Below are 27,451 nucleotides of genomic sequence, written 5' to 3'. Positions count from 1 at the left end.
AACTACTTCCCCCCCTCCCCCCCCCATCTTAATTATGGTTAGGAACTTTTTAAGTAGAAGAAGCCTCAGTGAAGGGAGTGTTTAAAAGAAAGGTTGTGGATGTGACTTGGCATTTGCTGAAGTTCAACCCGTGTTGGGTGATAAATGTTGTCTCGAGGCAGAATGACATCCATGTTGCAAAGTAAAAGAGAGAGATGAAAATTGTGTCTATCCTTTGTACTTCTTGGCCCTATCTTCCCGCTTATCTTGGGCTGTAGCTCTAGTAATCTTTTTCCTCTCCACCCTTAACTTGATGCAGTGAGACTTGCTTAACCTGCCAAAGGAACAACCTGCTGGCTGTAATGTGGGCAGGTTGAGACTCTCCTTGAGAACTCTGGAACCTGCTGCTTTGGTTTCGGAATATTCCTATTTTTCCTTAATGATCACATGCATAGAGCTATCACAGTGACTGTGATGTTTGACCTACACAGCAAAAGTCAAAGGTGCAGTCAGGGTGTCTTCCTGTTTATAGCTCAATAGCTTAGGCTGCTTCCTTTCAAATATGAAAAACTCACACATGAAGGAATCATCACATTCCTTGCTGTGGTACAGATTCTGCTCTGGCTTTTAGGGCATGGCAAAAGCACACAACGTTGCAGGAAGAAGAACTGCAAGCAGTTGGGGCAGCCAATGACTGACACCAGAAATAGCAAAACCCCCACCACTATGGTGCTGCCAGGTTAGCAAGCCCTGCCTTATTGGCATACTTCACATTGCAAACACGAACTGCTGAACTGCTTTTGGGACTTGCAGGAGCCAGTGTGTTTGCATGCATTAGGTCATGCCAGGCAGAGGTGCTAGGTTGGGCTGGCACTAACCTGGAGGTCCCAAGGGTTTATCCTGTTGGTATGCTGTGGATGTGGCATCACACTCCTCTCAAGCAGGAGCCAGCTCCATCAAAACAAGCAGAGTTCAACAGGTGGAGAAACAGCAGGAGGAGAGACCTTAGCCCTAAGGAAGCCGTTCTGCATAGGTAGCTGCTAAACAGGAGTTGTGCATACTTGTTAATGGTTGAAAAGAGACTTAAAAGAAAATGGGAAGAAAAAATCCCATGCCCAATGCATAGCAGTTTTTTTGTTGTTTGTTTGTTTTCTGGATGAATGGGATTTAGCTTGACTGATTTTGCTCTCTAGCTATCTGAAAAGTAACCGTCCAAGCAGAGTTAGCTGTACATCGGCTGAGCTTCCAGAGAGTTAGGCAGTCAGGCCTAGTGTGGGTGCCTGGGGTGCAGAGACAGACAGGCACAGCAAAACCCTCTGTCTTTACTTGCAAGAGATCAGTGAAACCGGAAGGCAGTCTTTACCAAAAAGAAATAAAAACACAGACCAGCAATCCACTTTCCAGGTTTTGCTTTGCCTGTGCAGTTGAATATTTTGACTTTTGTTCCCCTGTGCTTTCTGAATTTTCTCTTCTATCATTGTGGACAGAAACCGGTTGAACAAATAACTGGTTTCTTCTCCCTTATTCTTGTGTAATACAGGCAACTGCAGCTCATGCTGTTGTTTTATCACCCATGAAAGAAGCTCTAACTAGCACCAGAAGTTAGATCAGTGCCACAGGGAAAAAAAAAAACAAGATTAAAGAAAATGAGGCAGTAGAGTATCTATAGATACCTTCCTGCAGGTTTTGTGAGACCAAGTAGCACTGGATTCATGTGGATAAATCAGTTGCTTTGGTGCCTGTGGTGCCAGAGCTACCAGAGGGCCAAGGCAGGGGAGTGCACAGCACTCTGTATGCTGTGTCAGCACCCCAGCTTTTCTCTGGGTTCTGGCAAACCTGGAGAGAGCCAAACGCTCAGAGCTTCAGCAGTCCTTTTCCTCCCAGCTCGGTGATCAGCAGGGAAAGAGGTCAGACAATTTCAGCAACATTTCCATGATTCTGTGTCCAACCTGCTGGGCACATCTGCACATAGATGTGACTGACAGGTGTCACCAGTGTCCATCCACCATTTGTGCGACAAGTGAGAATTACTGCGCATCTGGGGAAACTGCAGGTTTTTTCCTCATGTGGACCTGATCCTCCAAGCAGCCCCAGCCTTGACGGATGCTGAAAGCAGGCAGTAGCTGAACAGCCATTTTAATCTTGCACAGGTTCTAGTACCTGTGGTGCTTCTGGCTTGAGGCTGTTCCTGCACAACACCTCAGTCTGTGGTTTGAGACAGTGATTCAGATGCCGCCCTTTTTTTTTGTTATAAAGCTTGAGATCGTGAAAGAAACATTAATAAAAAGCATTGTGTAATGAGACAGTCTTCCTGGCAGCACCAGTGGGGTCTGCTGTGGATCAGTTTGGTCCAGTGTGTTATCTCAAAGCATCATGCCCTTGGCATCCAAAACTAAAACAGATTTTATGTCATAACATCCAAGCAGTTACGAGGATGTGCAAGACTCATCTGGGTTACAACATTCACTCACGTTAGAACATGATAAATGTTCAGTCATGTTCAGTCATGTTAGATGGCACTGTCCTGAGCGGTTGTGGATGTGACTTCTGAAAGATGTGCCCAAGTGCCATTAACATTGTCTCCATTGTGTTTCTTTGAAGTCAGTCATATGAACAAATGGCGACTGCTGCCTGCATTCAAATTTCTACCTATTAGAAGCTAAAAAATTCCATTGTATCTAGGAGCATACGTTTGATTTTTTTTTTTTTTCAATAGCACTATAAATTTGAAGGTTCAATGAGGTTAAAGGCCCTACATTTACATAAAAAGAAAAAACCAAGAAAATTTAAATTTGAGCTTTGAGTTCCCAGAAGAAGAAGCACTGCAGCAATACCTTCCATCTAACTGAAGGGAACTAGGTGACTGTGACTTTCTCAGGTTGCAAATATGGAGAACCAAGAGGCAGGTGGGTCAAGTATACAGATATTCATGAGACTGCTTCCTGAGTAGTTGTCCCACTCCCTTTTCCTGTGTCTTTGTGACAAGAAACAGTTGTTTTCCTGGGAAAGCAGGTTTGTGAATGTGCCTTGGCAGTACTGAGTTTTGCAAGCCATACCTAATGCAGTGTAGCAGTGTGACCAGATAATCCTGACTTCAAAGCTGCGCTTGAAATTCGATATTGGGGTGCACCATTGTGTTAAGGATGAGAAGGAAACAAATATATTTAAGAAATGTTGCTCTGATGTTGGCATATACAGATCTATTTGAGGTACAGTCTCAAACTCTACACAGAGAGCCAGTTGAAGATGGGGTACTTTTTTTGCACAGAGAGCAGCTTTAGGCAGAACCAGGTCCTTGTGGCTCATGGGGGATGGGCATGGTGCTCATGAAATAGATGGTAGCAAGGCAAGTGTCGTGGTGTGGGTTGGGACACAGGGGAAAGCTTGTGGGCTCCCCGCTGCGGCCCCTCACAGGCCAGGCACTGCAAAGGGCCAGTGCCGGATTGCGCCCCAGCTGTGTTTCAGAGGTTCAGGCCGGTTTATGGGATCTCTGATGGTATCCTTTAAAGGCAAACCGTAGAAGTGGTGTTGGCATTAAAATTTATATGGACTTCCCTCCCTGGATTTGCCTCCTGACGGTGTCTTCTTCCCTCTCCTGCTCAGGCACATGAAGATTCATGAGAAGGATCCGAACAGCACAGCGAGCACCACTCCCCCCTCGCCACTGAAGCGCAGGCGATTCTCTTCGAAACGCAAGTTCAGTCACGATGCTGAGCTGGACAGAGAGGAGAGGACACCTGCAAAAAAGGTTCTTTATGGGGCATGAAGCAAAAGATGTTCCTGGTTGCCTCCTAAATTGTCAGCTGTTGAGTTTGTGCAGTCAGCACAGACTTGTTACAGCTCTGTATATGAGCCACGCTTGTCCTGTGTAGCCAACACGGTTGTCTTGAGATGGAAAATGAATTTCTAATACCAGAGATTGAAATAATTCAATTCTTAAAATTCTTTATTGTTTAAATTTTTGGATTTGCTTATGATTTATAAGTAATTATTGTTGGATGATAAGAGGATGAACTATTCCTTTGCTGCTGCAGCTTTTCCCTTAGCTTTTTTATTTTCTCCCATTTATTTTGTAGTATTCTTGGAGGATGGTGATTTAAACTTTTAAAAAAACAATGTTTACTTCAAAAGCAGCAGCAGCTGAAGTCTGCTTTTGTCTTGATCTGGAGGGAAAAAAAAAATCTACAGTACATTTCCCTTTCACAGTAGCGTAAATCCTCCATTACTGGAGTTGCATGAGCGACCAGAAAACACTTATTTGAAGGCTAGATGTTTCCATTAGGGCTTTGTTTATGAAATATTTTAACACATCTCAGTCATTTGCACAAAATGTATGTTGTCTGCTAAACTTAACTCGACTCTTCCCACTTACTAAGTGGCAAGCTAGTAGCAGTTCCATTTAGCGTACTATCCCTCGCTCTGTGCATGCTTTTCTCCCTGTAATCAGAAGAGAAGTACAGAAAACATGCAGAAGTTCATTGCTTCTCCCTGAACCACTTGACTTAGCAGTTGGCAGTATCTCAGTGGCATAAATAATTTAGGCTGACAGCTCCCCTGGCTTTCTGAAGGGGGAGGAATGCTAGTTCAGTGGTATATAAACACATGGGTTTATAAGTTGTTCAAATCACAGTTCCTCATTAGAACTGATATATCTGTGACTCAGCTGCACACTTTATCCCCTACTGAGCCTCCTTTTCTGTCATGCATGTTCTTTCACATGTGCAGAGGCTGTGTCGCTTACCCGCTGTCCTGAGGAATGAGTCATTTGTGTTGGCTTGCAGCAAGGTTACTGATGAAGCCTGCAACTTTTTTTTAAGAGGAAAACTTCAAATAGATTGCAAGTTCGGTTTGTTGCTTACAAGTTGGACTAGTGAGGTTTTTTTCCCTTTTTTCTGAAGGTTGTCGAGGATGGCCACTCCGGTGAAGGAGATAAGAAGGCTGACGATGAAGTTTATCATTGTCCAGTGTGTTTCAAAGACTTTTTTTGCAAGTATGGGCTGGAGTCCCACATGGAGACACATCCAGATAATTCATTGAGGTAAGAGATAGTACCCAGAGTGTCTCTGCTCACCAGATGGCCTGAAGAAGCCTGCTGGGGAGGGGCAGGAGCCCCTCAGCCCCCTGCACTGTTAACTGCCCCCCTTGGTGTTTTTGAGCAGGTTTTTAAATGTTTTGCCTCATCTTGTGTCGCCAGGGTGCTGTAGGGCTTAATTCTATTACTTTTTGTAAATACAGGAAATCTTGCCAGTTAATAGCTGGAAATGTTTTTAGAAAAAATTAAAGCCCCTCTTCCTCCCCTTGAAACCCATCACTGTTACATAAAACTGTAAAATGCCAACATTGCAAAATTCTAACAAGTTAAACTGAAGATGCTTAAAACTTGATAAAAAAAACTTGATAAAAGTATTCCAGTGAGATTATTCTGTAATAATTATTATAGTAATCCTATGAGATTATTCTGTTTGTGGAGAAGAAAGCAGCTGGATAGAGTTTTTCAGTCATTGGAGTGAGTGAAGGTAGATGAGTTTCTGGTTTCGACTTTCAATAAAATGTTTTATGCTTTTCTGCCTTTTGAGGTTAGGGAATGATGTGAATGTTGGCTTACATGAGCTTTTCTTAACAAGGAAAAATTATTTATTAATTGTTTGGGAAGGTGCTTGAATGTTGTGTTTTGATTCAAGTAATTGCCTCTGAGACTTCTGAAACTTTTTTATTTCCTGTTTTTTACCATAGAAAAATGTAGAGCCAGATCCATGAAGATATAAAAGAAATATTTTAAATCTAGTTGAAACATGTAGAAAAGCCGCTACTTTAGGAAAGGAGATTGTTCGTTTACAGAAGCTTGTCAATGTTTTAAACTTATTTTGGGACATTGGACTAATGATTGTTTTGAAAGGGTGAAGAATTCAGAATCTTGAAGTGTCAACACTCACTCCTGGATACAGGTTCTTAAAAGAATGGCATGGAGCAGAGGCATCCCATTCTGTTAAATGGGATTAATGCTATTAATTTTTCCCTTTTAAAAATTTTTATTTAGAAAACCTTGGTAAATACATGTAAAATACTTTTTAAGGTCATTGTTAATGTTGTAGTTAATGGGAAAAGTTGAAAGCTTGGACCAGTCAATAGTAGTTAATTAAACACACTTTGCTGTTTCTGAAGTAAATGAGGTAAATTTTCATTGTTGATCGAAGCTGAAACAGTTGTTCTCCAGTAAGAGCTCTGCAACCCCCACAAAATGGAGTCTGGGACAATTTTGCCTTACACTTCATGCTTTAGAGAAAGCAGCTGACATATTAGGTTTATCCTGGCATTACCCTCATTTTGAAGCTTCTCTGAAGATAGGACCTCTTTGCAAAGTTGTATTCCATGGACCTGAGTGGAGAGGTGGATTTTCTTGCTTTGCATGATGGATATAAGATAATGGAATAGACATCCTTCTAGCTTGGCAGCTTTGCCAAGTCTGCTGTGTCAAGGCAGCAAGACACAGTGGCAGTGCAAACACGCTGTTCCTCTTTATGCAGCTTTTGCTCTGGTATTAGACTTGCTTATGGGTAATATTCTTCTGAAATGGATTTTGCTACCCTTCGTTTGTTGAGCAGCAAAGACTAGAACATGTCCCTAAATCAAAGTCACAATTGTCAAAGCTCCGTGGGTATGATTTAAGAGTGACGCTGGGATGCTTGTCTTTATAGAATTGTCTAGATGATAGTAAGAGCTTTTTGTCAGGTATTTGCTTCAGCAATTTAAGACGTGTCAGTGAAGACAGGACAAGGAAGATGTGGTCCTCCCTGGACAGCTGGTATATTAAGGTGCAACTTACCCTGCCCATCTGGTTTAAAACATGCCTTTTGTCCTAGTCTAGACATGTCAAATGACACTGTCTGCCTGGCCCAACCTAACAAAAAGTCTTCTAGTAAGCAGAGCAGTTTGGACCGCTGTTAAGGTGACTCATCCCAAATGAAATGGGTTAAAATCCTTGGCCAGCACGGACTGTAATCCCCTGGTTCCCAGGGTTATGCAAGACTGTTTGTAGGATTCAACAAGGTACAGAGAATGTAGCATGCCATCCTCAGTCCTGAGTTCAAGTGATTGAAGTCCTTTTGGTAAGGATTAAGGGTGGTTTTTTTGAGTGAAAGAGATGAAGAAAAGAGAATATTTTGCTAGAGTAGTAGAGCAGGAGACCTGTGTATACAGGTGTACCTGTGGCAGGGGAGCAGACTGCAGAATGTTAGAAGGCTTTCATCAAATCCTGTTGTTGCCTTATTGTAGAAAACAAGGGGAAATAACTCTTGTTAAAGTTCAAACAAACAAAAAAGCACAGTAACTGTGTTGTGAGCAAAGGGCAGAGAGCGTAACACCCCCAGTCTCCTTTTATTGCCCATATTGTAAAAGCAGAGTCACTTGATCAGGACCTGTGAGGACGGTATTGGATGTGTATCCCAGGGTCAGATACTGTGGGTCTGGTCTTTCTTTTGGAGCTACTGCAGTAGGCAGCAGCCCAGCACAGACTGTTTTGTCATGGTCAAAAATAAGTGATGCTCACTCTGCCTAGTCAGGCCTTTTGGTGTAAGGGCACAGGTCAAACATGCAATTCCTTTTTGCTCCCCCAGTAGTTCCTATAAAAAGGATTGCAGACCAGCTCTGAAGCAGTGCACCAGTGTGCACTGCCTTGATGGTGGCACCAACCTCCCTTCAGGGATGCATCCTCGGCTGTGGCAAGGTGCCAGGGTGGGCAGGAGCTTCTGCCTGGCTTCCCTGTGGTCCTTTAATCCTGCCATTTTAGTGGTGTTGTGTAAATACAGCCTCTTGCCCCCAGAGCTGTCTGAGTCTGTCTGTCCCGGCCACCCTCTGCTAAGTAGCAGAAAAGGTAAGGCTGTCTGGCAGCCCTCGGATCAGTATGTGAGCAGCTAATTTACAGGGTGGGCCATCACCCTTCCAGATACTGTCAAATGAACAACTTTAAATCACAGGGTTAGCTGTTCAAAGTCAGATGAAAAGACATTCACCATTGTCTTGCCCAGAACTGCTTTTTCATGTAAAACCCCGAGCAGGGAGCACCTCATTGTTTACTTGCAGCAGAATAAACAATACTTAATCCACTGATTGTGTGAAAGGGGCTCCCGATTGGGAGAGTATCTCTTGATTATGTAAAATCCTAAATCGTGCATCTTTGTCTCCTAATTACGGTAAGAACTGCCCTGCTCTTGCGAGCAATAATAGGGCCCTTTGTCCCATTGACAATGGGCTGTGGCGCTGCATCTCCTTCATGGCATCACACCCCCTGGTCAGTCGCTGTCCCTTTGAAGCCCTGGGTCCTGCACCCTAATTAATGACATGAGCTGGCCCCAGCGAGGTTGTCTGCAATGCCCATTAGCAGTGGGAGGTGGCCCAGGGGTGCTTTCTGACCCCCTTGGCCTTTCTACCTGGATTATTTAAAGAAGTCTGCTTCCCTGCAGCTGGGGCCTCAGGACACTGTCTATTTTGGTGAGTTTGTATGTGAGTGTTGATATAATTAGCAGAGAGCTGAAACGCTGCACAGCCAATAGGGAAAATGAGAAACCTTATGGAGCAGGGTAGTTCTTCTGGAAACTTTTGTGGTGCAGGGTTGCTGTCAAACGTGAAACTGTGCTTGTAAAGGTTGCCTGACAGCTCTGAGCAACGTCAGCAGTGTAAGCAGAGGAGATGTGAGGATTTCCCGGGGAGAAACCTCTCCAGATGCTGTGTTGAGTTTCTCCTCTTTCCTTTGGCAAATATAATGGAACAGGCTTAAAGTAAAACGTGTGGGTTTTAAAAAAAAGTACATGCACTGTAAAATTGCTCTCTCTCTCAGTGTAGCCAGAGCATACCGTTTATATTTCCTCTCCTCCTCCTCCAGGAGGTTTAGTGCAGTGCACTGTACCGTAGAGCTAAAGTATTTTTAATTTTTCGTGCCTCTCAGCAGCAAGGAGACATTTATGCTTCCTCTCATGCCTGGGCATCTTCCTAAGGAGAGGAGGAGGGAGCTGGTGATGCTGTTGCAGTTACCTCCTTTCTTAGACTCATTCCAGCATCAGTCTCAGCCAGGGTAGTTGTGCAGTTTGAATGTGGTAGAAGGCTGCCTCTTAATAAACATTATGAGGCTTTCTGATCACATTTGGTTCAGTGTGGCATTTCCTCGAGTTACAAGATTTGGTTTTGCTATATCTTTGTAAGATATAAGAAACAAGTAGACATTGCAGTGTGAAAGCCACTGTCTGCCTATGTCACTGAGCTGACCTGATGAGCAGAACCAGTAGATGCCTATTGCCATGAATGGATTCAGGGGAGATTAAGTTTTTTGACCTTCTATAGAGCCTGTCCAAACAGTGATATAATATGTTGAGCTTTGTAACTTGCAAATTCTGGGCATATTTTCACAAGGACAGCAAAAGCAGTTCTCTTCCCCCAGGGTTATGTGCTTCTGTAAAACCTCCAAACAAAGGAAACCAAAAGCTGTTCACAGCCTACCTTGTTCTTCAGAGCAGCCTGCCCAAGTTTTGCTGAAATTGTGTAGAGGTTGAGTGCTGCCATGGAAAGCTATTGTTTTGAACAGCTCACAGATCAATAACAGGCACAGCAACAGAAGAACTCAGGCCCTGGAAGGAAAAGTGTCAGGACACTCTGACCATCGGTATCTGTGGTCGTCTCCCTCTAGTTTTGCCAGGGTAACCACTGTGAGGTCATGGTTTTGCAAACACTTGCAGATAGAAATTGCTATCATTATTTCTTGGTGTTACCTGGCTTCACTGACATGGAGTGGACAACTTAAATGCCATAGGAATGTTCTTCTGGACTCTGTGGGTAAATTGAAGATGTCTGCTACATGCAGCTTGCAATTCAGGCAAGCTGGTCACCAGGTTTCCCGCTTTGCCAGCACATCCACATTCTTCAGTGTATGGTGGGATGCTGCCAGGCACCCGGACCTGTGTCCCAATATTAAATCATTTTAGCCAATGCACATGAGCAGCCCCATTTAAGTCAAGACAAAAGGAAGTGGGTTTTGGGTGAAAAAGATACCAGCTACTTACAATAGGGCATGTTTATTGCCCAGTTACTGTTCTTCAAGGCAGTTCTGCACACTGGCTTTAGGGAGATAAAATAGTCACGAAAAGAAGTGGAGATTTAAAGTGTATGGAGGTGATTTCAGTCATTAGCACCAGGAGAAAAGACTAGTACAAGGTTAAGTTGTTTTCGAGCAGCAGTGTGACAGTGTAAAAGTACATTGTACGGAATGTCAAAAGGAAAAAAAGGAAACAGCCAGAAAAAGACCCTTGAGTGTTATTCCCGTTTTTGTGAATGCCTATCTAAGCAGTTTAGGAATTCACTTTCTATCTGTTCTCTCCTTATATAGTAGGGAATAATCCTTGTGGCTTCCTTTTTCTGAAGCACATTGCTGTCTACATGTGACCAGCCTTTTGTGGGAAGAGAGTGTTAGTGATGCTACAAACTTGCAAGAGTGAAGGTGTTTGAAAACTAGATGTTGCTTGCAATTAATTTTACTGTGAGACAAAACTATGGGTTCATGATGGGGAGAGGAAGCTTCTTTCTAGTAGTTGACACTGCTGTTATTGGAAGCAACTTGAAGCATGAATGACGAGTCATCTTCATTCAGCATTATGAAGTTATATATTGCTTTTTCTCTCTGTCACAACTGTTGATGTGCACATAGCCTCATTCCTTGTTAGCACTTCAAAATAAAAAACACTGCGCTCTTTTAATGAAGATGGATAGTTCTGAGGTTGTTGTATCCTACACAAATTGTTGAGAGGGATGGAGAGCACTCCAACATAGACATGTTCATGGACTTCCTTGACCTCTGCTTTTGGCATACTGTATTTTGGCCCCAATACTTCCCTTTTTCGTCACTGAGATTGTACCAGCAAGGATAGTTTAGGTAGAAATTGCTCTGGAGTTACTGAGTACTAACACAGTTAATGCTACGAAACTTGTTGTAGCCAAAGATGGAGGTGACAAGGGGCAGCTGTGTGACATTGCTGATTTGAGCAACTCTCCTGCTCTGCTCTGCTCTCAAGCTGGTTGTTCAGTGTCTTGCTGATAGAAACTAGGAACCAAATCCTAATCTCTTGCTGGCATTTTCAGTGCAGGAGCAATTCCATGAGACAGCTGATGACGATGAAATCAGCTCTGGTAAATGCTATGACCAGAAATGTGCTGTCGTAGAATGCAATTCTTGGTAAGGCAGAGGAGAGGGTGTGCAAGCAAGCTGGTGAATGCATCCTTTCACTGAGTAAATGGAGAAGTAGAATCAGTGGGTTGTCTTGCAAAAGCAGAACAGAGCTGCATGTTACGTGCTTTCTGAAGTTTCTGTTCAGAAAAGAGAGCTGGGAAACAACTGAAGAGCAGCGCGAGTCAAACACTGGCCTAGAAGTGGTCAGCTCACATCAGGGAGCTCATTGTGTGAGGAAACTGGGAATCCAGAGCAGCCGGATAAAAATACTGGCTGGTGAATGGACACAGAGAGTGATGCTCTCATGTGAAACTGTGGTGTGTCACATGGTGTTGAGTATCTTAGCTTGGCTGCCAGAATAGAAAGTGGGGAAATGCAAAGCTGACTGTAGCAGAAAGCTGCTTGTAAAAGGGCATGCAGGAGGGAGAAGGGGCTGAGCCAAAATAGGTTATTAGCACGCCTGCCTGATCCTAAGGAGCAGGATTTGTTTATATGCAGTCTCTCTCAAAGTGCTGGTTGCTGCTCAGTGTGTTGGCAGTCATGTCTGCATGCTGAGCATATCTTAACCTGCAAATGTAGATAAGGGCAAGGGACTGCAGTCCAGATTCAGCTGCACCAGTTTGTGAGCCCTGTTGTGATCAGTGGATGCTTATAGGATAGAGAAACCCCTGGAGATGTATTTGTCCTTCTGTAACTCAGGAAAAGTGGTGGTATATTTTTTTTTAACATGGTAGACACATAGATTTCTTTTTTAACTTGCTGTTAATGTTGACATTACACAAGTACTTGGCTTCCATATTTGAAAGATGTGTTAGAAGATAAGACGAGCTTTTCATTTCTTACCTTGAATGAATACCAGAAGGTTCACTTGAGTTTGTGTGCACAAATAACAACTTTTATTCTGGATGTTGTGCAGCTTCTAATTTTGGTAGTGCAGAGGACTGTACTGGTCAGGTTTTTTTTTCCCCCAGGTATGTTTGCCCTAACTATTAAACCCTTCATTGTTATTTAAGTTGATCTTCAGCTGTTTCTCTGTGATTCTGTCCAGCCAGTTTGTTGACACTTCTGGTTTTTAAAACTTTGACCTTTATTAAGTAAAAAAGTCATTATGAGAAAATGACTAGTTCGTGTGAGTGTCTGCAGGCCATCTCCCATTTTCCCATTATTTTGTCTTAGTTGCATGTTAATTTTGTTGAAGTAAATGGTAGAGTAAGCCACTGTTCCACCAGGGCAGAGGTGTTTAAATCTGGCTCTGTTGAAGTGTTGCTGGTAAATGCAATTCATTACAGTGTTAGGAAGAAGTTCTTACTCATTTTTCTTTGCTCACACACAAAGGAAGTTAAAACATGACACAGCATGGCTTGTGCCTTTTTATTAAACTTTACAGCAGTTAATTTCACTGGAGTTACTTTGACGGTGGGAGTCACTGGTGTGGACACTGGCTCTGTAGCATGCTGACAAATTTCTGAAGCACAACATCACCCTGGTTTATATTGGATCTGTCCTGGCTCCTACGGGATATTTTTCTCGCCTGGACCACAGCGCAGCTGTAGGAATGCACATAACGCTGTGCATCCCTCTATTAATAGAAAGGTTGGTACAGGGGGTTCAGCCTTGGCTGCACCCAAGGGTGCCTTCTTTGAGGGAGAGGATTAAAGAGAGTGACAGGAGACATTGGTAACAAAATCAGACCGCCAGTGGGGCAGTGGAAGAGGGGAAAAGTTAGAAGAAAAGTCCCTCCTTTGCTGAGGCTGTGAAGCAGCATTTACTGAACATCTAGCGGGCTGTGTCCATCCCCTTAGGCACAAGGGAAGGGAAGGGGAGCCTCTGCAGCTGGCAGGGAGTTGGCTCCTGGTGCTGCCTGCGGTTCTAGCACAGCCCCATAGCGGTGGGCAAGGTCGAGATGGGAGAGCAGCCGGTCCTTCGGGGTCAGACACGCTGTGATGCTGCCAGGGAGGGAGGCAGGAATGGGCATTGCAGGGCAGCAGGAGGGCCTACAGGGATTCCTGGGAGGGAGGCAGGAGCGGGGTTCACAGCACTGCTGCTTTTCCATCACTCATCTGCAGCAAATGGGAGAGATTAGTGTGACTGTTGGATGTTATTTCCTAGGGCCCTGGGTGTGGAGGCCAGGAAGGGTTGTTTTTTGGTTTTTTTATCCAAAAGGAGATGAGTATTTGGACCTGGGTGGGGTTGCACAGGAGCAGAAACCAGTTGGCTCTTTCTCATCTCTCTCACTTTGCCTTGCCCCAGAAGTGAAAGAGAAGCAAAGGAATCCTTTCCTGAAGGGGAGTATGTATGTAACCTGATGGCTTTTCTTTCATAGGTGGCGACAGCCCTTGTGTTAAAACTTTCCTTTCTCCATCTCTCCGTCCTTGTCAGGTTCCCCTGCAGCTGGACATTGCCAGTGTGGAGGCTGGAAGCCTGCTCCCACTGCCGGTGTGGACAATGAGTCATCATCAGGGAATCACCCATCTTTCTCTTCTACTCAGTTGTATTATTTTTAGGTCAGCATAGGAATTTCTTTGCTCATGAGAGCCACATGAATTTTGCAAATAATGTGAGAGAGAAAGGAGAATAACAACAGAGGTAGAAAACACATGGTACCGGCTGGGGATTTCAGTGGGAGGCATTAGTCAACTTCATAACTTCATTGTGTATTAATGACTTCTGTCTCAGGATATGTTTCATTCTTTTTTTGTTTTCCTTGCTTCTGTTTGTGGAAGTTGCTAAAGAACACAGACACGAAAGGAACAAAGTGGTACAAAGCTTTTTTATTTTAGATAAGGCCTAGAAATTAACACTGGTTTTATTTGTTAACATCCACAATATGGGCAACTTTGTAGTACTGAGCTGCATGGGTGAAAACAGATTTTTAGTCCGTGTGGTTTCAGAAGTGCAAGTAGAATAATGGTAAATGTCACTTTCCCACCAACAGTCTCAGGTAATGCAGAGCATAGTGTTTGTTTAATTTCTTGGTAACATAATGATATATACAAATATTTGGCATTTGCATCTTGACTACTGAAATATAAAGTCTAGAAGGATTGAATATTTGTCTGCACTACTCTTAATCAAAATCAAGACTGATTAATTTTGCTTAAAATTCAGCTCTGCATTTCCTTTCTAAAATGTCTTTCCATTTCTTAACAAGAAAACCTATTTCCTCTGCTGACAAATTGGAGTTGTCTCAGAGGAGAGTGTAGTGCAAGGCAACAGGCACAGCTTATGTAAACTTTTCTTGCAGAAGGTGCCACTTACCAAAAGTGTAGCAAATCCTGCCTTGCCCCTTTGAACAAGCTTTGCAAAGCACTGACTATTTCTTAAAGCCTGTTAAAATGCTTTTATATACTAATTAGCATTACCGATTTCAAGAATACTAACTTATTTTAGGAGAAAGCTTTTTAATGGTGTGTTTTTACACAGAGACCTTGTCTGCATTTAAAAAAGAAAAAAAAAAGAAAAAGCTGCACTGGTGTAGTAATAATTTATCAGACCTGCCTGGTGTGATACATGGCCTGAGCACCAAGGGCAGCCTGGTGATTCCATTGTTACATTTTGGTTCTGCTTTTGTGTTTTAGGAGTTCTGTTTCCTTACTTGCTTGTTTTTTACACCTCTGCCAGCAAGCCAGAGCCCTGGTATTACATTTGCATTGTTACAAATATGAGCAACTCCAAAACATAAAGGCAATTGAGAATTAAAGTAATTTTAAAGAGGCCTTAGCTCCTGGAAACACTTTGTTTCCGAACCTCTGTGCTTGGAACTGAGCAGCTTTTTTCTCCCTACTCTGGAATCATATTTATAAAAAAATGGAAGACTGTGGCCAAGACCAGCAGTCACATGATAACACAGCAGCTTTTATTAGATACATCTGGAAAATTACCTTGCAAGTGGAGTGCTTTTATCTCTGCACAGGTGTTGAGCCATTGCTCGGCCCGTTCTGCTAACAACCTCAGAAGCTGTTCCATCAGTGTTCTCTGCAGCTGTGTCATCCATGTTTGACTTGGAACTGCACATGAGCAGACTTGTGAAATTTTAAGGAGAGGCAGGCTTTTCTGGTGTTTTGTTTTGTGTTTTTAAAGTTCATCATGAGCAAACTATTACCATATGTTTCAGATGCTTTATTTGATATGCTGGACTTTTCAGACTTTCCACAGTTACTAATTTTTTTTTTTTTAAAGCAGTTTAAACAAGATGAAAACACGTTCGTATCACCTAGGATTCCTTTCTCTTGTTCTTCTTAGACTGCGGTCTAGATTTAAAAATACTGTAGGCAGTGACACTACCCAAAGATGGAAAAGAGTAATGATGACAAAACAGAGAAATTAATAGTTAGACTTCCTTAAAAAAACCTAACGCTTCCAGTTAAAGCACTGTTAGGCATGGCAGCTTACTCCATTTTAAATTAACACAAGCCTTAGTCAATGCAGCGTGATGCTTGCCTTAACTAGTTAGGTTTTGACACGTAGTACCTGTAAGCTTTTCTTGGAGGTGCTAGGGGTTCATGCCTGGACCACAGAGAAAGGCAGGGCATCCACAGCTCCTTCCCATGCTCCAGCTCCCATGGGGTTCTGTAAGCTGTGCCACCAGGGCAAGGTGCTGAGGCAGGGTGCGGTGCATTTATATGCCCTGAAGAGCCTGCAACTTGAGATGACAGGCATGATTTATCTGGATGTTTCTTTTTTCAGCCAGGTGCTTCTTTCTGACCTAATGGAAAAAGAGCTTAATCTTTCTCCCAATTTCTCTTTTTGTTTGCTGCTTCTTTGCTCGCAGCAAGGAGAATACAAGAAGACTAAGGAAGAAAGAGAAAAATAAATATGGTTAATAAAAGAGAGAAAGCTTATATTCTTTTTATAAGATATGTTACTTTTTGTTTGGGGGAGAGGAGGCAGTTCCCTTTGCATGGAATGCACCATTTTCGAATTGCAAAGTTTTACTCCTGAGGCTAGCAGTTGATACAGGTGTACTGTGAAGGACTTTCACGTGGGTGTTTGCTCTGAAAGATTAACTCTCAAGTGCAGCTTTTGTGGGAGCCCTAAATCAAGCAGTGCTGAAAATCAGCATGTTGCAAGAGGGAGGTGAGGGGGAGTGCAGGATGAACAAGGCACACCTCCCTGTTGTGGGGGATATCTGGCTGCTTGACAAGGAGCACTGGTTCCTGCTCAGCCCAGATCTTGGGGATACAGTGGCGGGAGCCAGTGCTCCCAGTTACTCTGTGGTGCCATCACTGGTAGCTGTGCCTGCCCTCTGACACACAAGGGGATACAGCTGCTGCGCTGGGTTCCTGGCCCCAGGGAAGGCACATTGGGACCGCAGAGGTGCTTCAGGATGCGCCGAGGTGGCGGTCTGTGTCCCTTTGCAGAACAGCCTGCAATGCTTCCAGTGGTGCAGGAGAATTGTTTCTGAGCCCTCCTTGTTTGTATATTGACATACCAGGAGGAACATGTCAGGAGCGCTGCTTGTTTTCATGCAAGGCATTTTCATCACCTCTAAAAACAATTTATTTCAGTAGCCTGCAAGTTTGTCTCATAACTTTTTAATGCTCTCTGTCCCCCAGTGGTTTTGGTGGTTGTGTTTTTGTTTTCACTGAAGATGAAAGCTTTGCATCACAGAATAGGTGCTGCCAGGTGAGCTGGAGGAGAGCTGTAGATCCTGATGCTGGAGAAGTACTATGTGTTGGCCACCCACCCCCCGCCCCAAGACTGTTGTCACATTTGGCATACCTCTTTAAGTAAACATTAGCTTTGTAAATGGCATTGGTTCAGTATTTAATGGAATGCAGGAACTGTGTCAGCAATAATTATAAAGGTAGGATGCAAGTGAATTGACAGGAGAGTTAAAACAGATTAAACCTTCAGCGCATAATATTTATGTGCAGGCTTTCTGGGTACTGCGATAACAATGGCCGTGTTATATACACTTCACACTTACTTCTTTCACCACTCAGGGACTGTGAGTCCAGTTGCTTTGTGGTTGATTTGGTTATCTCTTCATTTTCAGGGAATAAAAAAATGGCTGTGGGAGTTTATGTAGTGATAAAATGAACAACAATGGGAGTTTGTTAGGGACAGGACAGGGAGGGGGTGGTTTCAGGATTTTGTCAGAAGTAATTTCTAATTGCAGGATGTTTTTTTAATGAGTAGGCACATGTACTACTCCTTGATGTAGAGAGCAAAGACAGTATGGGGAGAACTAAGGCCAGGGGCAGATGTGAAAAACTCCTAGTGCTTATAATATTCTTGCTGACAAAATCTGACTGCCTCATATCCACTGGTGTTTTTTGCTTCTGGGGAACCCACGATTTGGTTGGGAGCTGGACCTTGACCACAAGGAAATTGAGGTTGGGTGAAACTGTGTGTCACTTACTGAATGCAGAGTGGACGTGACCTGTCACGCTGCAGAGCTCACATTCCAAATATTTAAAAGGCAATAGGCTTCGTGGACGTATTGGCCAAATGTTGCTGCATAGCCCTTACTGCCTGCAGCATAGCTTTGATTGTTTAATGCCATGTTTTATGTGAGAAGCCCTTGTTTAGCTGGATTTGGGATTTGAGAACTTAGGAACAAGAAATCACAGCAATAAAGTGTGGGTAGGAAAAGACGGTGCTTCTGCATTTTCCTTCAGGGCTACCTGACTGTGAAGGGGGTGTAAAAGTGTCGTAAGTGTTGAACCTGTTTGAGGTCTTCCTCCTCTGAACCTTTCTCCCCTTTAAGGAGCACTTGTTTTCCTTTTAAAACAGTCTGTCCCTCATAACAGCTTTGAAAAATCAGTGACAGTTTATGGAAAGGCAGTGTGAGGAAGATTCACGCACAGGTATTTCAGTGGTGTGCACTAGTATGTTTTAAGCAGTGGTTATAAAAGGTGCTATTTTTACATTTGTTTGCTGCTTAGGTGAGATTTAGCCTCTCCATGTCACTGTTTTTTTAGAAAATGTTATTTATTTTAATAGTACTTTTCAGTAAAAATGAAATGGTGTAATGCCATTGAAATATTTTTGGTTGGACACTGAAAAGGTTTTCGCAAGGCTGTGGTCTCAGCTGCCGTTCTACCATCTGCCCATGTGAGATTGTCAGTTCTCATATTCTTTAAACTTCCAGTGGACTTACTAGCCAGAAACTGGTAGAAAGTGACTGTGACCGAAATGGCCTTTTGTGGTGATAGGTTTTAATGCACTGTGGCTTTGTTTTGCATTTAGCAGGTTCTTGGTATCATAGGATGAGAGGAAAGAGGATGTCCCAGTGCAAGCAGAATGCTAGTTCTTAAGCTTGCAGCAGTCAGTAAGTGATTTCTGTTTTCTTCCTTTCCTTTCCAGGTGTGACATCTGTTGTATTACCTTTCGAACTCATCGGGGCTTACTGCGCCATAATGCAGTTATCCACAAGCAGCTTCCCAGAGATCCCATGGGGAAGCCTTTCATTCAGAACAACCCTTCGATTCCAGCAGGCTTCCATGACTTGGGATTCACAGACTTCTCCTGTAGGAAGTTCCCCCGCATTTCTCAGGTACTCTCTGTTCTTCATAGCCTAAGGTATGAGGTGCTACAGTGCTTATCTGATGAACTCATCCAAAGATTTGTCCTGCGTGTAGAATATTTTGTGGAAAGCACATCACCACTGTTTGTGTAGGCTTCGAACACTTTATGCTTTTACTTTTTCTTTTTAAATCTAAAGAATATTGGCACTGGGGTTTTTTTTTCACCATTCCAGTGGATAACTATCAGTATAAAGATGCATAAAAAGATTTTAAAGGAAGACTTTGGTCTTGCCCCTTTGAGTCTACCCAAAAAATCCTACGTCTGAAATCAATAGGGAGTACACATGGTTAGGAAGACATTATTTATTTTAGTTTACTCTAACAAGGATGTAGTTAGGGTGTGAAAGTTTTTATTACAAAAAACTTTGAGCAGTTGCCTTACTAACTAAACAGTGACATCTTCAGTGATTTCCTCACAAAACACTCCACAGTGTTCCTCATGTAAGGTTTGAGGGTTTTGCACCTTTGAGGTACAGTGACTGGGGAAAGTCAGGGAGGTAGTCTGTAAATATTTTTCTGAGAGCTGTAAAGCTTTCTGTTGGGTGGTATGATTTGTCCCTCTGTCAAACCTTGCCTGCCTTAATTAGTTTGGGTCTGGATGAAGCTGCATTTCTATTAAAAAAAAATTAACAGCACAATCCACCAGGACCATGCTTGGTTTCTGCACTTTTCTTACTCTTCTGGGATTAAAGCATTGATTTCCAACTCTTCTGACTGCAAGGTGGTAGATTTGATATTTGCTGCTGGTCCAGGGGAGCATGTAGGTCATTCTGTCAGTCTGTTAAAAGTTTTGGTATAAAACTTAAAAAATCAAAAGAAAGCACTTCTTAAATAAAGTTTATTTCTTTTGTAATTAATGACAGACATTTAAAGTTATTAAGGGATTTGAATGTTGGTATTTTCCTTTTGTAATAATTTTGCTTTCACTGAGAGAGAAGACTTACGAAGTATTTAGAGCCTATAAAGATCTTGCCAGCCCTCTACTAGTATTTTTCTTGGGAGAATAAATGTAATCAGACTTCCCTAACCAAAACCACTCTGCTTTAGTCTCTGAGTTTCACTGATCTGCTTTTGGAGGATTTTATTTTGGTTGGTTTATATTGTTTTGCCTTCTTGGATGCTTTTTTTTTTTTTTTTCCCTTTTGTTGCTCTCCTTCTGGCTTCTTTGTAATAGAGCTAAACGAGATAGTCTACTGCCCAGCTTCCTTGCTGTGTAGTGTACTGAGGTTCCTGTCCTGTCAGTGACACAAGAGAAGTTTCTGATAGGGAAGTTTAGGATGGAAGAGAATTTGAGAGTCTGAACAGCCTTCTGAAGGAGTTTACCTTTATAGAGGGGAACTTTTGGAGAATCAGCCCTTAATTCAGATATACCCATTTGGAGACCAAAGGCTATGGAGCAGGAATATCTCCATGCTAGGTAGGTGGTGGCTGCTCTAAACCCCTTAACTTAGTGGAAGAGAGAGTGAAATGTTTTTGTTTTGCAGCAGCATTTGATGCCTTTCCAGTTTGAGATTCCTACTCTAAATATTTTTGCATGTCTTGCAGGTCTGGTGTGAAACAAATTTGCGAAGGTGCATCAGTGACTTCCATCGATTTATTTGCGAGATGTGTAACAAGGCATTCCCCATGCTTTCGGCACTCAAACTGCACACAGAAACTCATGTGGTAGATCAGGGAAAAGACAAGCACAAGCCACAGTCCATGACCCCACCCAGTGAGAACCCAGACCAGAAAGCCTTCATGGCATCCTTGGGCCTACAGTACACCAAAGACATCAAGCCTGTCAAGCAGGAGGACAATATACAAGATGAGGTCCAAGAAATGCGGCTCAGAGCACTGAAGAGTAACCTACCTCAGGAACCCGGCAGCACCAGTCTGCTCAGCCTCTCTCCTCTGGAAGCTGCCTCCATGGGAGGGTCATTTTCAGTCCTTCCCCCTACAAAAGAAAGCATAAAGCTTCTCTCGCTGCAGCCTTTCCAGAAGGGTTTTATTATCCAGCCTGACAGCAGTATTGTGGTGAAACCCATCTCCAATGAGTCTGCCATTGAGCTAGCAGACATTCAGCAGATCTTGAAGATGGCTTCTTCTGCTCCTCCTCAAATCAGTCTTCCTCCACTTTCTAAGGCACCTTCTGTTCCTGTGCAGTCAATTTTCAAGCATATGCCACCACTGAAGCCAAAGCCTTTGGTAACGCCCCGAACAGTTGTCGCAACCTCTACACCTCCTCCTCTTATCAGTGCCCAGCAAGCCTCCCCCGGCTGCATCAGCCCAAGTCTCCCACCTCCCCCTCTGAGGCTGATCAAGAACTCGGTGGAGTCTGCCTCCAACTCTCATCTCCCCCAACCAGGAGCCAAATCAAGTCCTTCCTCGCAGTTGCTCCTCCAACCCAAAGTAGAGCCTTTAACTCAGCATGAGATGAAGACCCAGCTGGAGCAGGACAGCATCATTGAAGCTCTCCTGCCTCTGAGTATGGAAGCGAAGATCAAGCAAGAAGTCACAGAGGGAGACCTCAAAGCCATCATCGCAGGGGCAGCGAACAAGAAGACCCCAACCATGAGGAAAGTTTTGTACCCCTGCCGTTTCTGTGACCAGGTGTTTGCCTTCTCTGGTGTCCTGAGAGCTCACATCCGTTCTCACTTAGGTATTTCCCCATATCAGTGCAACATCTGTGACTACATCGCAGCTGACAAGGCAGCGCTGATCCGGCACCTGCGGACGCACAGCGGGGAGAGGCCTTACATCTGTAAAATCTGCCACTACCCATTCACAGTGAAAGCCAATTGTGAGAGGCACCTGCGAAAGAAGCACCTCAAAACGACCAGGAAGGATATCGAGAAGAACATTGAATATGTCACCAGCAATGCTGCAGAGATGGTGGATGCCTTCTGCTCCCCAGACACGGTGTGCAAGCTGTGTGGAGAGGATCTGAAGCACTACCGAGCCCTCCGCATTCACATGAGGACACACAGCGGCTGCCAGAAGAAGAAGCCATTCGAGTGCAAGGAGTGTGGCACGGCCTTTTCAGCCAAGAGGAATTGCATTCACCACATCCTCAAGCAGCACTTGCATGTGCAAGAAAAGGAGATTGAGAATTACATCTTAATGGTGGACTGCAATGCCCAGGAAAGCCAGACAGACCCTTCATTATTGGAGGACAGCACTTACATGGACCACAAGCCCATGACACCTTTCCTGGAGCCACAAAACGGCTTCTTGCTGGGAACATCATCTCACATTTCCATCAAACGTGAACCTGTGGGCAACTTCCCCATGGATTTTGATGAGCCATTGGATTTCTCTCAGAAGAGCAAAAGCCTGAGTGCTGTGCAAGTGAAGCAGGAGAACCTGTTCGGCTCATCTCTGTCCCTTTACGACTGTTCCATGGAGCCTATCGACCTGTCCATCCCCAAAATCCTGAAGAAGGATAAAGATGATGCCCCCTGTGAAGCCAGGAATCAAGAGTTGGCTGCGTCTGGGAACAGTGATAAGGCCTATAACTGTCTGCAGTGTCCTTTGGTTTTTGGTGCCAGTGGGAACTCAGAGACAAATCGGGGTGTCAGACATCCCCAGCCACTGAAAGGTTCGTTGCATTTGACTGTCCCGATCATTTCCCCGGCTCTCCCTGGCAATTCTGCCTTGCTGAGACCCCTGAGGCCTAAACCACCACCACCACCTCTCTTGCCAAAGCCTTCAGTAACTAAAGAGCTGCCACCATTGGCTTCCATCGCACAGATCATTTCATCTGTGTCTTCTGCTCCCACTTTGCTGAAAACAGAGGCTGCAGATGCCAGTCCCAAGGCAATGAGCAGCTCCACTGGGTGTGATAAATCAGGGAATGCCAAAGCTAAAGTGACAATCGTGGCCACCGTTCAGAGAGACTCCAGCCTGCCCAGTGACCTGTCTCAGGCTTGTGATCCAGAGCAGTCTCCCGTTCCTGATGCTGGGTTGACTAAGAAAAGAGGTAGAAAGAAAGGAACGAAAAATAAGCCTAAACTTAGCAGTAGTGTGGATCTGGAGTCAAGTGGGGAATTTGCCAGCATAGAGAAGATGCTGGCTACCACAGACACTAACAAATTTAGCCCATTTCTGCAGTCCACTGACAATTTCAAGGAAGAAAGTGGCAGAAATGGAACAAGTGAGGATGAGAAGGAAACTGCCAAGGATAAGCTGCTGAGAGGGAAGAAGAATGTGTACTCAGACTGCCTGCAAAATATCACCTGTCCTTACTGTCCTCAAGTCTTTCCATGGGCACATGCCCTGCAGCGGCACATGCTCACTCACACAGGTAAGAGTGCTCTGTGCTCACAGTAGGTTGTAGCCCCTGAGAATCTTCCTTTTTCTGACGTCTGATTTGTATTCTTCATTATTATTTTGCTAATCGCTTAGCTTTTGCTGCATAGTGGTGGTGGTAGATTTTTCAGAAATGGAATAATCTCTGTGTCTTTGAGTATGAGGGGGCAGATAAAACTGTTAATACTCATTTGACTTCAGTGGCATAACTTAGTGTTGCTGGAAAGAGACTCAGGTTTCAGTTGTTCTGTTATTACTGTCTTGTCTTGAAGGGGAACATGTGTGTTGAATATTTCATCATGCCTTACATGGTTTGTTTGTCTGCCTCTGATGGCTGTTTTTGGCTGCATCGGTAATGATAAAGAGATCTCTAACAATGAGAGACAGTAAGTGTAGAACTGTGGCAGGAAAATAAAATAATATAGTGCTTAGCATTTTTATTTTCTTGCGGTGGCTTTTATTTGACAGATCAAAGAAGGATGCGAGAAACTGCTCATCCTGAGCATTATGTAATAGCTTGCCTCTAGGGAAAGTTTCTGCTCACAGATAGACAACTAAAGGTGGGCACATGCCCTAAGATGTGGAGATGTGTATGGAATCTCTAGCCTTGTACCGCTGTATAACTAACCTCAGACCTGGTGTAAACAAAAGGAGAAACTGGGTAGGGAGATTTATTCTAGGTCTGGGGTTATTTTTCATTCTTCACTATAAAGGAAATACTGCATTGAATTCTGTGCTGATTTGAAGTTCACTCATTCTTCCACCCACACTGTAATAAAGTAATTAGTAGATTCTCATCCTGCTCTAGAGGGAGAGGACAAAGCTCTACTTGCTGTTGCACCCTTTTAAGTCAGTCACAGTTGTTGATACTATTTACTTCATTATGCATTTCAACTCCTGACATAAAGAATAAAAATTAGGGATTTTTTATAAGAAACATAGGGGATTTGAGTATAGCCTTACAAAAGTTTCGGGGTTTTTGGGTTTTTTTTTTCAAGAAAATGAGGTTTCCTGAAACAATTGATTCATGTCTGTGCTAAAGAGGGAAACCTGAAGAGGTAAAAGAGGTTAGCTAAGAGGTTTAAAGGGAATTTGAGCTGTGGAGCAGTCCCTATTACAGTTTAATTTGGGTGATGCGAGGACATAACTTGCAAGGTGTGAGTGCAACAGTGAGGCTATTGTTTTATGGTCCACAGAGACCAAATTATTTCAGCTTATTAAGCATACAGTTTACTTTGTGGTGAAGGAGAGCTCTTTACTCGTATCTCAATTGTTTTCCAACACCCTGGTCTCCAAACAAAAAATATAGTTACTGAAGAACTGTTCATGAGACAGAAAACAATGGAGAGGCTTTTCCCAGACGAAGAGGTTTGACCTGCTTATTGATGGCAGGCTTCCAAGGTAGCAGCACTGGTGTAAACCCTTAATGAAGACAGGAAAATGCACTCAGCCATGAATTATACTGGTAAAACTTGTCTCCCTTATGACCACCAGGCTTGGAAGGAGACACTGTCCTTTTAGAAAGCCTGTGCTGCAATTGCCACAGATACAGGATTTTTGGTGATACTGCATCAGTTGGCAATAGATTCCAGTTGGTGTGCTCTGGCAGTGATAATACTGAGCTCTTTTCTAGTCATTGTCTCAGTGTTGAGAGAGACTTGTTGCTGGTAGACCACCCCACAGCAAGTTTTGGCTGGCCTTGGGGCATCTGCCTTCAGATAGCAAGAGTCTTCTCATTCTAAACTGGGAGTTTTCCAGGGGCTCCCCTGTGGCAGCAGTATCGATGAGGCCTGCTGGAGGGGAGACGGGAGAGGTAAGCTGGGAAGGTGGAGGAAATTTAGGCCAAGGGAGGGGGTGCCAAAGCAGGCCTGAGGATGCATCCAGGTGGAGCAAGCCCTGTGTTTTTGTGGTCGATGTCAGGTGCTGGTGGCATGCAAGGAGTGTGGCAGCTCTGTGGTAGATGCAGCAGTTTGTTGGCTTTCTCTTCTGGATGGGCACGTTGCACATTGGTTTTCTTGTGGAGAAATCGGCGGTGTTGTAGTGCAGCGCAGCGTTCCTGTCCCCACCTATTGCACAGGCAGTGACTTGTTAGCTCTGTTTTGTAAAAGGAGTTAAGAAAAAAATCTGTTCACTAATCTTATTGTAAAGAGAAAAGGGGAACTTTATTATTGTTTGTGCTTGATGGCTGCTCCCTGACCTGGGTAGAGAAAGGACTAACAGGCTGACGTGAATGGGATAGATGAGAGTCCTGGTGGTCTGCTTCCAAACTGCAAGTGGTTGGATATGTGATCCATAGGCAATCACAGCAGGCAAGCTGACTATGTAACACTGCTATCAGAAAAACCCCAAAGCAGTTGTTTGAGCTAAAAAGCAGCAACTAGCTCTTCTATGTCCATTTGTAGAGAAGTTGTTATTGAGATAATTCATGTAAGTGGTCCAAGTTAGGATGAGAAAAAGTTACATAATTTTGAGCATTTAGGTGTTATCTGTATATTATGAGTTTTGAACTGCTGTATTCATACAGACATAAAAAGATTTTTGCAAGTGTGTCTTTCATGTTCAATAAAATCTCAACACAGAGGCTGCCTTCCATGTGGTGTCAAGATCATATTTCCCTTTTGTGAAAGTGCAAAAATGCACATGCTACCAGTAACCCACATCCCTTACGCAACCAGAGGTATCTCCTGTGGGACCTTTTACCCTGCTTATCCTTGCCTCAGCACCACTGTGTGTTTGGTTTTTTTATTCAAAAGCATTTCCCTGAAGAAGCATACACCTTCCTCAGTGGTTTTTATTTTAATGGTGAGCTCTGGGGGGACACTGGGAATTTGGCATAGCTTGGTTTTATACAGTGCCTAACACAGTAGCTGTGTTTTGTTTGAACATGCTCGAACACTGGCTTTTAACACTTTTTCTCTTGATGTCTTTATTGTATAATTTACTTTTCTGTGTTCAACTCAGTTTGCCTTTTTTCTTTGCTCTTCCCTCCTGCTCTTGACTTTTTAATTTCTCAGAACAGTGACTAAGATGTGCCCCGCAGGTGACGCAGTTGATTTTGCTCCTTTATAGGATGCGGATCAGGCTAGGTTCAATATAAAATTACAATGATGATCTTTTTTAACCACTAGTTTGTTACAGATAACCTAATATGTTTGTTTGCAAAGAATCACTTGAATATTTTCAGAGGGATACTGGCAGGTCTTACTCAGCCCAAGATTAAATTTTCTGAAAACTGAGATTTAATGGCAGGGGAGGTTTTTTGGTTTGGTTTGGTTTTGTTTTGCTGCTACAACAGGAACAAACCATACAAAGAAATATCTATAAACAAAATAAAGGAATAAATAAATAGAATACTGTTACACCTAGCCCATGAACCTGAATGTCTTCTGTTGGATGGAAGTCACAAGTCTCATAAAAAAAAGAACTTGGAGGCATTTTTATTCTTTCCTTTTACGTGATATTGTCAACGTCTTTACTTTGCAACATTTGTAGTTACCAGGGTGAATAATGTGTTTCTGCAGGACAGCAGTGGCAGGAGATACCTTAAGGACTGATCTTACATGTTGTGATTATTCAGATGACTCTTTATACTGAAAAAGACACCCTTCAAATGACTGGCTACTATGAAATGTCCAGACTAGGCTAGTCCTGCTGTGCTGTTAACCAAAATGTACAGTCAATATTTAGGCACAGATGTATTTTAATACAGGCCATGACTATTCATATGGAAAAATTTAATGAAAAAATCAAATCACATTGACTTTTTAAGTTACCTTCCAGTGAGTAAGTGTATTTTATCCGAAGAGCAGTTGCCTTTAAGGGACAAATACAGAAGGCAGAGGAAACTGCTTTTTTGAATGTTCTGGTTTTGTGCCTTTAAAGGTGACATTTTTGGAAAGCATTGCAACTCGGGGTGGGAGGATTGGAGTTTGCACAGTAAGTGGAATTTTTCTTTAGGTTTTGAGACCTCCAGCTGGGACATCTGTGTGGAAGGAAGAATATTTTATCTGTTGCAAGTATTGGTCTGTATGACAAATACTTGATTGATACAAACATTTTAAATGCTGAAAATATGAGAAAATTGTGACCTGAGATGCAGGTTGAGTTTCAAGTAATTAATGCTCAGCTAATCCTGTCATTGCGTGCTTGAAAAGAAATGTGGAAAGGAATTGGGCTATCATGAAGCAAAAAGATTTCTGCTGGACTTTGAAGTTCTGTATTTGCATTGTGAATGAAGCCAGGTAGAAGTGCAAAAAATGGTGATATTTGTAGCCATAAATTTATGGTTGAATTAGCAGGCATCTAAGAGGAAAGAGTGACTTGAAAGCCTACAAAAAAGCAGTACCATGATGCATCTAAAAAGTTGTGTTGACACTGGAAGAAAATTAAGAGAAAGAAGCAGCTCCTGAGATGTCTGTGAGATGTGGGGAATCCCTGGTAC

General features: G+C 43.2%; 1 protein-coding gene across 5 annotated transcripts in view; it reads left to right on the top strand.

Moving 5' to 3' along the window:
* RREB1 (ras responsive element binding protein 1) overlaps nucleotides 1-27,451 on the top strand; it is a 122,318-nt gene that overhangs the window by 79,459 nt on the left and 15,408 nt on the right. For all 5 annotated transcript variants that reach the window (XM_039549048.1, XM_039549049.1, XM_039549051.1 and 2 more), the window contains 4 exons: nucleotides 3,583-3,727; nucleotides 4,878-5,017; nucleotides 18,500-18,689; nucleotides 20,266-23,005. In XM_039549048.1, coding sequence (XP_039404982.1) covers nucleotides 3,583-3,727; nucleotides 4,878-5,017; nucleotides 18,500-18,689; nucleotides 20,266-23,005 — 3,215 coding nt within the window. The remainder of the gene's footprint in view (nucleotides 1-3,582; nucleotides 3,728-4,877; nucleotides 5,018-18,499; nucleotides 18,690-20,265; nucleotides 23,006-27,451) is intronic.

The sequence above is a fragment of the Corvus cornix genome, chromosome 2, assembly GCF_000738735.6.
Source record: "Corvus cornix cornix isolate S_Up_H32 chromosome 2, ASM73873v5, whole genome shotgun sequence".
NCBI lineage: Eukaryota > Metazoa > Chordata > Aves > Passeriformes > Corvidae > Corvus > Corvus cornix.
The sequence above is the reverse complement of the archived record's forward strand: the minus strand, read 5'-3'. Positions and strand labels throughout refer to the sequence as shown.